Here is a 10,541-nt window from a genome sequence, read left to right as displayed (position 1 = left end):
GCTACGGGGATCGAAGCGCTCGGCTTGCCCGATGCGGATAGGGATTAGGGCTGTAGATAAAGATGACACTGCCGGCCAGTGGAAGATTGTTCATACTGCTCGAAGCACGCATCATAACCATCAACCTTCGCGGGATGTTCGCGTACATGCGCAGCATAGGCGTCGGGCCATCCAAGCAACATCACAACCACTGGCCTCACACACTCTGGATTTGGTTGAGCTTCAGACAGCAGCCGGGGCCACGCCTTCGACGATTCATGCAACAGTTCTAAGCGCAGACCCACGCTCTCTCATCGTTGCCAAGGACATTTCTAACGCCAAGGATGCAAGCCGTCGACACGACTTGGCATCTAGAACGGCAACTGAGGCCCTGTTTCAGGAACTCGTTAAGCCCAAGTTCTTCTACAAGTTTCGCCTTAACCCCGAGACAAACGAAGTCACTCATCTTTTTTGGGCCCACCCAGCGACTACTGCGCTGTTCAAGTTTCACTTCGACGTTCTGGTAGCTGACTGTACCTACAAGACAAACAAATACCGCCTCCCCTTGCTCAATATCATCGTGATCACCGGGGCTAACTCGGTTCTTCCGGTTCCGCAGTGTTGGCTCCCCGGTGAAAAGGATGAAAATTTTGTATGGGCTTTCAATATGCTGCGACTGTTAATGATCGAGAACGATATCGATCCGGCGCGGGTGATCTTGACGGACCGCGATCTGGCGTGTCTAAATGCTCTCGACCGAGTATTTCCAGGTATTCCATCAATGGTCTGCCGTTGGCACATGAACAAGAATGTCGAGGCCATGGCAAGAAAGCATTTAGGTCAGGTGGACGTTGAGAACCCTGCTCCTGGTCAACCAAAGAAGGAAAATTCTTGGCAAACGAACTCATTTATGGCGAGTTTCTACGAGGCTGTGGACGACGAAACAGAAGCCGACTTCAATGCCAAGCGCGAGGATCTAATTGAGAAGTGCAAACCAGTGTCAGATTACCTCGATCTGCATTGGTGGAAATACAAGACAAGGATTGTCAAACACTGTACAAACAAGTACATGCACTTTGGTGTCCGCGATACTTCCACAGTTGAAGGAACGCATGCCAAGATCAAGAGCAAATTAAAATCGAGTCAAGGAGATTTTTACACGGTGTTTAAGAAGCTTCTGAGTTGGTGGACGATCGCGGCGTCGGAGACGCGCTTACTTATGGAGCAAAACGCAGTCACTGCACCTCACATATTCCAGAAGAACCGTTATTCCAGAGTAGTTCGTATTATCACACGAGTAGCTCTTGGAGAAACAGAGAGGCTGTGGAAAGATGCGGAGAAGATAGTAAACAGCGGGGTTCAGCGTAGCAAGTGCTCAGGTGTTTTCCGTGTCGTACACGGCAGACCATGCCTGCACGAGTTAATTTCGATCGTCGAGTCCAACGGGCAACGGTTCTTAGCTCCTCATGATTTCGACAAGCATTGGTGGATTTATAGGGATCAAGATAAGCACACTGTGCCAAGAATTCAAGAACCAGCTACAATCCGCACGATTCGAAAGGGGAAACGACAAGCCCAGCATCGAAAGAATCAAGGCAAAAGATATGCAACAGTTCGGCATCCACGAAGGAGACGTAATTTTGAGTTTCGAAGACCCTTTCCTACCACCGCGTTCATGGGGTTTTGCCGGCCGTATCCCCTTTACTGACCAGCAGCCAAACGAGAAGCAGTAGACCAGACAGAAGCTATACGTCTAAATATATGTTTTCTTGCAGCTTCAACTTTAAATTTTACTTCAACTTCCAATAATTTAAAAAAAAAGGAAATTTGCAATATGAACCTTCAAATGCGATGTAATGAGATTTACCCCACCTACTGGCCGCTACCGTGGAACGTGGAGTCCTGGTGGGCCTCCTGCTCTGTTCCGCCTGGCTTCGAGCGCATGAACGAGAATACGCCTGGCTTCCAACCAGGGTGCAGCATTCCAATGACTACAGCCAGCGCCTTACGCAGCTTCAAGAGAGCTGGCGACAACGCAGCACTATCCACGCGAGACTGTTGGCGGTAGGAGTCGTCGCCACCTCCGACACGATTGAAAACTCCAGTGTACGTACGGGCCTTAGCTTCGGCAAGTAGTGTAGGTATAACGCGATCCGGTAGGACGAGGTCCACGGCCAGATATCCATTCGGCAGCAAGGGCCCGGTGACCGAGTTCATGAGTTTGCCTCGAATCTGAAAGTAAAACGTTTTTGTTTTTGCAACGGGAACGGTCTCTGCAACGGGAACGATTTATACTGGTATTTACAAGTACAGATACCGGTAAACTGTAGTTTTCCTTACTGCTCTTTTTTATGCGAGGGCCCTCCGGATGAGTAGAAGAGAGCGGAAAGCCTAAATCACGAGCTATCGAGTGTCCACAGTTTCAAATTGACCTAATCTCATAGATAATTTGTGACACATATAAAAACATTACTAAACTAATCGTTGACCTTACCTTCATATATTATTAATAATAGCCAAGATGCTGCTCCCACGTTATTAATAATAATTTAAAATTTTAGGTGGATGGTACATTTAGCGGGGAAGAGGTCCAAACTGACTAAAAAAATAGTGCATTCGTTCAGAAAATGAACTCGCCTTAAAGCGTATACTACTCCTGCTACGACCTAAAGCAGCATCTGCATTTTATGCATGACATTGTCGTGATTTTCGGAAATGGTAGCTACTCCGAGTTTACCATGTTAGGCAGTTAGGCAGGTATCTGCAGACTTCTCGCAACATTCTGCAGTGATATGCAGACAAGAGGAATGTATTTTTTTTCCTTTTTATCGTCGCCAAAACCATTTTAGAGAGGCTTTGTAAATCCACAAAATATTCACCCTTTGAAAAGCCTTTACATAAAATTAGAAATCAGTCGGCGCAATTCAGAACCTTGATTTCAAGAATATAATAGAATGGAATCACAGGCTTGGGTTAACCTCTTCAAAAGAATAATGGAGGATCAGCAATATATTAGACTCTTGTAATTAGCCACTAAACGCTTTACAAAACGAACATCTGCGTAGCATTCCAGCTCTCCATCGGCACCTCCAGTGCGCAGTCCGAACTTTATAACTGATCGACGTCAATCTTATTGCAGTGCAAACTGCATTATTCAAATAAGAAAATTTATAGTACCAAAATTATTTATCTGAGTTTAATGCTGCGCGGTAGTGTTGGTCTATTGTATTCGCAGCAATACACGAGCTTGGATTTGCGAGCGAGTCGCTCGAACCCATGCGCTCGCCGAGCGAGATGTGGGATGATTGGGGGTTGCGAATCATCATCAAAGTAAGTGGAAAGTTGCAGAGCGCTTTGAACGCCCAGCAAATTTGCTGCTGTTGCTGTTTTACATGGACGTCAAAGATAAATGATGGTACTGCCACTCCATTGCAATACGAATAAAAATAGCCCCCCCCCTGGATCACGGTACGCTACGTTAAAAAACGAAAAGGTTTCCGTGCTTGCATTGATAAACTCTATCAGCGATGGTGGCACATGAGCTCAACCCTAACGCTTCGTTCCTAAATAATGTTGTCTTGTGCGCAGCGCCTAAGGTGAGCTTGTATGTTATGGTGCTGTTTGTTTCCTTGTAAAGGATGGCTAGAACCTACTGCTTTATTAGTACAAATTCGTGCCTAACTCATTAAAACTACCTACAGATGAAAGGACCGCCGAACTCATTCATCAAAAGCAGCATTAGCGATCAGTTTATCGACCAGCTGGCAATGGTGTCGTAGGAATATCATCGTCCTGTGTTTAAGTACGTGGTTGTTATTTTGCCCGAATTTTCTTCTCTTAAATGTCGCCAACTGTTAAATTGAAGCTTGTTCTCTGGAGCAGTTCGTAATCCACTGTTTGACATGAATAATATGATACCCCCTTTAAAGAGATAAATATTTGTTTTCAATGGCTTTGACGCTTGTACTTATTTCAACATGGAAGAATATGTATCTCGTTCTTGTACTTTGCTGACCCGAAGTACCTTGCAACTGACGACATCATACGATACCACGTGGCAAGCGCTGTGGGAACTTCAGAGTCTGCGGTCAGTATTAATTGGCGAAGAAGACTACAGTACGCTGGCTCTGTGCAGTGATAATTGCTCGAAAATAAAAGACTCTTCTTATCGTACACACCATACTACAGTATTATCCAGCCTCGTTTTTTAGTTTCCCATGTTGACGTCCGTATGTTAATATCCGTAGTTATCGCTGTCCCAACATCCAGACTAGGTCGACACCTGAAATTTTACGTCCCTGGACAAGAATGCAGCAATGAAAGAGGTTGTCGACGTATTGTCTAATTATTCGTTGCAAGTAAGCACTAACTTTCTATAGCTGCAACAATAAGAGTATTTCCTTGCATTTGAACTCTGGGTAGCTCCTCACTGACGACGTTTAAAAAGGCAATAAATATTTGATAAGTACCACTATTAATAGATACCTACTTGTTGATGTACCGGTGCGCATGCTCTCCACAAATGATTGGACGATCGGATTGTTCTCGAACTCAAGGTCACCGCTCACTGAAGATATAATAGTGAGTGGCGGTTTTGATTTATACTCCACGAGTTCTGACACGGTAGCTGCTAACAAAGGCCAAGTGACAGCGAGACTGCTCGTGTTTGTTGGGTTATACTCACATTGGATCATTCTTGATGTTCAGTTAGGAAAAACAAGCCAGTGCATGAAATTCGAAAAAAGAGCGTGTCGCTCACATTGCCACTATTGTTGTACAATGCTGCCAAAACCGATACCCTGTTCGATACGATTCCCCAGCTTCCCCCGCCATATGAATATATAAACTTAGAAAATGATTTTTCCATAAACAACTATGACAAGATTTTTTTTTTAACCTTTGGGTCGCCTGATCAAGAAGTTCTCGGAGAAGAATTAGGTAAGCCTCGCCCCCAGTGATGCAACCTGGGAAAGCTAAAAAGCAATGTATAAATTAAATAGACTCCAGGCAAATATTGTACATGTACTGTACGGTAGTACAAATCCCTGCTGCTAATATGTATCGAAAAGGGCCCAAAACATCCACGCACAACATGATTAGGTAAAACACTACGTCTACATGATGAGCGAGCCTCATGAATCGCTTTTCGTACCATTTCAATAAAGTATTTTATAAATGTAGCTCGGAAGTGCATTCGTGATTTCCTGGATTCCGCTCATCTCCGTTCTGTGAGAGTGTACACGTTGGGTACGTACATGACTATACCACAACTACTCGCTGCGGACAGTAGCTTGAATTGAGCGTAGATGATTAGACAAGCTCGAATTTCAAAGTCTTCTCTACCCATAGAGCAATTTATAATATTGATACACATATCTGCTGTCCAAATTTTGGCTCGTAAAATCGGCGTATCACCGATTAAGAAGCACAACAGCTCCTGCCGATCGCGAATCGCTCCCCACGTGGCCGTTGCCCGAAAAAGATGGTTTGACAGCAAAGTACGTAGCTGTGTATCGCTCGTGGCATTAATTCACGGACAGTTTGAGCTCCAGAAACTACAAACTCTCTTTGTTCGACGCGCAAAATTAGAATAAAACAGAGTTTTTGATTGCCATGTTTATCATCGTGCTACATTGTTGTCGTCGCTTTCCAGTTCCTTCCCATCCCAACCGGTGGTCTGTAGCGCTCGCCTCTCCTTTTTAGCTCCAAGTGTCTGGGTGTAATCGTACTTAATCGAATCTCTTGGAAACTAAGAAAAACCAAACACAAAAAAAACGACGATAGCCCCCCTCTGTACCGGCCTCACTCCCAGATTCACCTTCACAGAGCGACCTGTCCAGCATTTTTTTATCGAAAAAACAGCCTAAACAGATAATGATGGCGCTATCCGAGCGGCCCACTCGAAAGGCCAAAAGAACTGACGTGGACTATGCCGTTCTATCCTCGGGCCAACAAATCCCCGATTATTCGGACGACGACTCGGACGACGAGAGCTACGGCTCCAACTACAAGAAGAAGCGGCGCAAACAAGGCGCCGAGTGCTTTATCTGCCATCGGCCGCCTAGAACCTACAAAAAGACCATGCTACAATGTGACAGCTGTTCCAGGATGTAGGTCATCAATTTGTTTTGGAACAAGCAAATACCTGTAGGAAACGCTCTAAACGCAATTATTACAATGCTCTTTTCACATATAATGATACAGGTACCACCAGGCGTGTGGCAAGCCCTTCCAGTCGACCTCGATCCTCGGCAACACGAGCTGCTACGAGTGTCTTCAAGAAGCCAAGGTGGACTCGCTAAGTGCTCTACCTCGCAAGACACTGGACTCCATCAGGGATTTTGTCAAGGTGCTCAAGAAGGCCAAGAAGATCGTCGTCATCGCCGGAGCAGGCATTAGTGTGTCGTGCGGCATTCCAGACTTCCGTTCCAAGGACGGAATCTACGCCATGGCTCGCAACATGGACGTTGTGTTGCCAGAGCCAGAGTGTCTCTTCCAGATCGACTACTTTCGAGAAGACCCGGCCCCGTTCTTTGAAGTGGTGCGCAATGCCTTTGCCAACTCACCCAAACCGTCGCCTACACACTGGTTCTTGAAGTTACTTCAAGACAAGAAGAAGTTGTTGCGTGTGTACACACAAAATATTGACGGACTAGAGGAAGCTGCCGGGGTGACGAGGTGCATTCCTTGCCACGGGAGTTTTGCCTATTCGGCCTGCATGCGCTGTAAGAAGCGCGTGCCGACGAGCACGTTGATGCCAGTGATTCAGGCAGGGGTCATCCCTTCGTGCTCCGAGCCAAACTGCCGTGGTGTGTTGAAGCCCGAGATTACGTTTTTTGGCGAAATTCTGGACGACAAAGTGAGCACCATGATCACAAAGGACCGGCTACAGGCCGATCTACTGCTCGTTATGGGCACGTCACTTAAAGTTGCCCCCGTCATGGAAATGCCAGGTTATTTGCCCTCGCACATCCCTCAAGTTGTGATCAACAAGACGGCGTTGAAGAAAAAGAAATTAAAGTCGAAAAAACTCTCAGCGGGTGGAACAATGAGTCGCGTCAGTGGTCAACGCGGCGGGAAGAAGCAGGAAGACGAGGAAGAGGAGTTCGAAATGTCGCTCTTGGGCGACTGCGACGATATTATCCGCTACCTTTGCGCCCAAGCTGGTTGGGATCTTGGCTCAGACGCGACGCAAGCAGCGAAGAACAAGCCACTCGTGATTAACAGCCAGGTAATATCGCATCAGGATGCAACTGGCAAGCACATCTATTGCTTTGGAGAGTGCCAGTGCAAAAATAAACTAGCAGCTGGTATGAATGACGACGATGACGACGAAGAAGAAGAGAAGCAGCAGACGGAGGAAGAAATTGAGGAGGATATCGTGTGGTACGTTGGTCGTACGCGTTTGAGGCATGGTTTTTTATCGTCTAACGACTAGCTGTTTGGTGTACAATACAGCAATCGTTGCGAACGCCAGATTGACACAGAAGCAGAGCCTGGCTCGGGATGCAAGACTACCCATTACCGCTGCAAGTACGTCTCGTGAGTTTCTATTTGTGTTGAGTACAAATGAATCTCATGAGTATGTTTTTCTTGTCCTGCTTACAGTGATTGCTTCGATTATGATCTTTGTGGAGATTGCTATCCGAAAAGGAGATACAAGCACAAGGGCGGAAGACATCGATTCACGCAATGCTTATAGAGGGTCAGTATTCTCCTCGAAGTGTAGTGACTCTAGTTATAGGCTCGGCGATAGATAGCTTTCATACAAGTAAGAGCTAATTAATGATGTTTATGTCATTTGATAATAGAGGGCATCTGACCAGGGTTCTTTATGGTCTGCAAAGTTATTGGAAACAAGAACTCATGACCTTGCAATTAAAACGACGTGTATTTTCACGCGATGTCAAATATCAGCTTTAACAAAATAGAGTATGGGAGGCTATAATGTTTTTCTTTTTCTTTATTTTAAGAGTATTGTATCATACCTGCAGTTTTATTGCTACAATAACTGTACAAATTTAATCGATGTGGTTCACACCAAAGGGTTTCATTGCGGTGAGCAATTTTGACCAATGAACACACGCTTTAATAAGATAAAAACGAGCCCTGACAAGCGAGCTCTTTTCGCTGAATGCAGCCTAGATGGTCCGTGTCTTCGTAGATAAAATGCCGGTGTGCTCGGGGCATTCACCTAGACGCGCGCGTTAGGAGCTTCGCCTCAAAGCCTTTCGCTTTGGATCGGACCGTGCGCTCCTATTAATAGGTTATATTACTAGCTATTTTTTTTTTCTATGTAGAAGCAAACAAAAAATGGCCCCCTCATTTGTTAAAGGCAGCTGTTGCGGTCCAAGATTATAATCATGGTTATATCCAGGAATTGATACAGGGTTAATCCTGGACAATAAAATATTGTGTTAACTCAGTACCCTTCCTGGGAAGATACGGAAAGATACTGAATAATACAGTGAAAATCCTGATCCACGATTTATACATGATTATAATGAAGCTATCATGGTAAAATCCTGGTTTAACTGCGGACCGGACAGATCTAAGTCCTTTCGAGATCAAGATACTGACTGTCAAACACAAAAATGAAATCCAACACTGGATGCATTTGAAACACGAAGCTACGTGTACTCTTCAAGTTTAAGCTATTGTGTGTACCTGAAGCGCCACTTGAGTTGGTGGAACATCGTCGTCTCCTGTTTGATCTTCAGTAGTGGTTGGTACAGCCATCTTGTCCTGCATCTCCTCACCTTGTGCAGCTTGAGTTTTCGTTTGAGCGGGGAGTAGATTCCCCGCTAACAGGTAGTAGAATAACTCGAGCCTACGCCGTGGTAACGACGCCTCGCTAATGTCCAGGGGAGGTCCGGTAAAAACTTGGTGAATGAACATCCATGCGACGAACACTTCACAGCTATACCCGTCGAACTGGATGGGGTTATTCTGCGGAATAACTTCGTAGTCAAGTAGTCTAATTTTCAGCTGCGTAGCGATTGCTTGGGATGCCTTCATGGATGGCCCTTGGTTCAGCGGGTCATAGAAGAAGCTGCGCTTGACGCGAGCCTTCACCACAATACAGCACCAGTGCAAATTTATAAAGTTGAGAGGGACGAGGCCAGTGTCGACGTTTTGTTACCGAACCTGATCGATAATCCGGTCCACTGCCGGTCCCGCCCCCACAATCGCTCGAAATCTCTATTTCTTCACCACCAGTTATCTTCGTCTCCATTGCTGACAGTTCCGGGCCACGACACGGGAGCGAAAACACTCGCCTACCACCAGACGCACCCGATGTACGCGTTGATCCCCCTGCGTTCGTCCCACCGCTGCTGCTGCCGGCGCGGTCGCTTCCGGCGCTGCCGCCTCCGCCGCTTGAGACACGTTTCATCCTCGACCTCGAAACCAAAATGAGAACCCATTTTTCTCTCGATCGGAAATAAGAAAAGTCGGAATTAGAAGGGCTGGAAAGTAATTTGTATTTCATAATCCTGGATGCATACAGGTTTCCATCCTGTACATTACCATGTTTATAATCCTGGCCAGCAACAGTTCCGTTTGCTAAAAGCTAATAAAAATAATATCAATACAGCGAGATATTTAAACAAATCTGGAAGCCCCTAAGTATCAACTGACGTCAAGTCGAAGAGGTATAAAAACATTTGTAAGTACTGCATGTACTTCCTTGCTCATCGTTTTAGTAGCAGCGTTATTTTTGGATTTTGAAGGTAGATATCCCACAGTAAATATAAATTACGCAAATATACTTGATTCTACTCCGCATCCGGCACCACAACATCTTTTGAAAGAGTTTACTTGGTTTCAGCGAGCAGTTGGGTTGATCCGAAATAGAAATCAACGTGATAAATTCGCATATTCTTTTTCAGTATCCAGCCTATTGCAGGGTTTCAAGGGGAGCAACCGCATTAAAATTAATTAGCTCCAATTATGTGCAGTCATAACGTCGGCGACGTGTCTTCAGAACCACGTATTCCAGCTGCACAGAAGCGAACAGCTGAAGAGGCCGCTTAGTACATGTTGGCAATTCACGCTGTTCAGGAAACAGGGATGAGCAGCTGTGCATGACGCTTAGGAACGGCCAATAAGACGTGTATCACTTAAGAGCTCGCGGGAAACTCGCCAGCCTAGGTGCTCCAAACAACGGATCTAATCCTACTGATTGTCCTGCGGAAATGAAGGTGTTGTGACCTCAAACTAATAACGGTGACGAAACTGCTTTCGGCGCTGTATGGATCACGGTGGGCGGGGTTGTCCATTTTGATTGTGCTGCTTGTACACCTTAATTACATTGAATTGTATGAGCTGGTAGAGTCCGCAGTCTTTTGGCTAGCAATTCGATCAACGCTCGCTGCAACGATGCTATCATCGAATCAACCTAAATCGAATGTCTGACATCCGAGCAGACAGGCCCCAAGCCAAACGATAATAAGATATAGAAGGTATCCTTCTATTTGGTTTATTTTTTTTAATAGAAGCCTCATATGCACTAAGACGATCAATCAGAGTGGTCGTCTTTCGGATTGTTTCCCCCGTGGTTG

General features: G+C 45.6%; 1 protein-coding gene across 1 annotated transcript; it reads left to right on the top strand.

The window, feature by feature from the left end:
- Window positions 1-5,796: 5,796 nt before the first annotated feature.
- Window positions 5,797-7,681, top strand: PITG_06363 (uncharacterized protein; the record flags this gene model as incomplete). Its single annotated transcript, XM_002998450.1, has 5 exons — window positions 5,797-6,089; window positions 6,184-7,036; window positions 7,085-7,365; window positions 7,438-7,512; window positions 7,588-7,681. 5 exons carry the CDS (start codon window positions 5,854-5,856, stop codon window positions 7,679-7,681), a joined length of 1,539 nt encoding a protein of 512 aa, XP_002998496.1.
- Between the last annotated feature and the right edge of the window lie 2,860 nt (window positions 7,682-10,541).

Source organism: Phytophthora infestans, genomic scaffold (genome assembly GCF_000142945.1).
Source record: "Phytophthora infestans T30-4 supercont1.8 genomic scaffold, whole genome shotgun sequence".
Lineage (NCBI taxonomy): Eukaryota > Oomycota > Peronosporomycetes > Peronosporales > Peronosporaceae > Phytophthora > Phytophthora infestans.
Note: the sequence above shows the minus strand (reverse complement) of the source record. Positions and strands in the feature narration are given on the sequence as shown.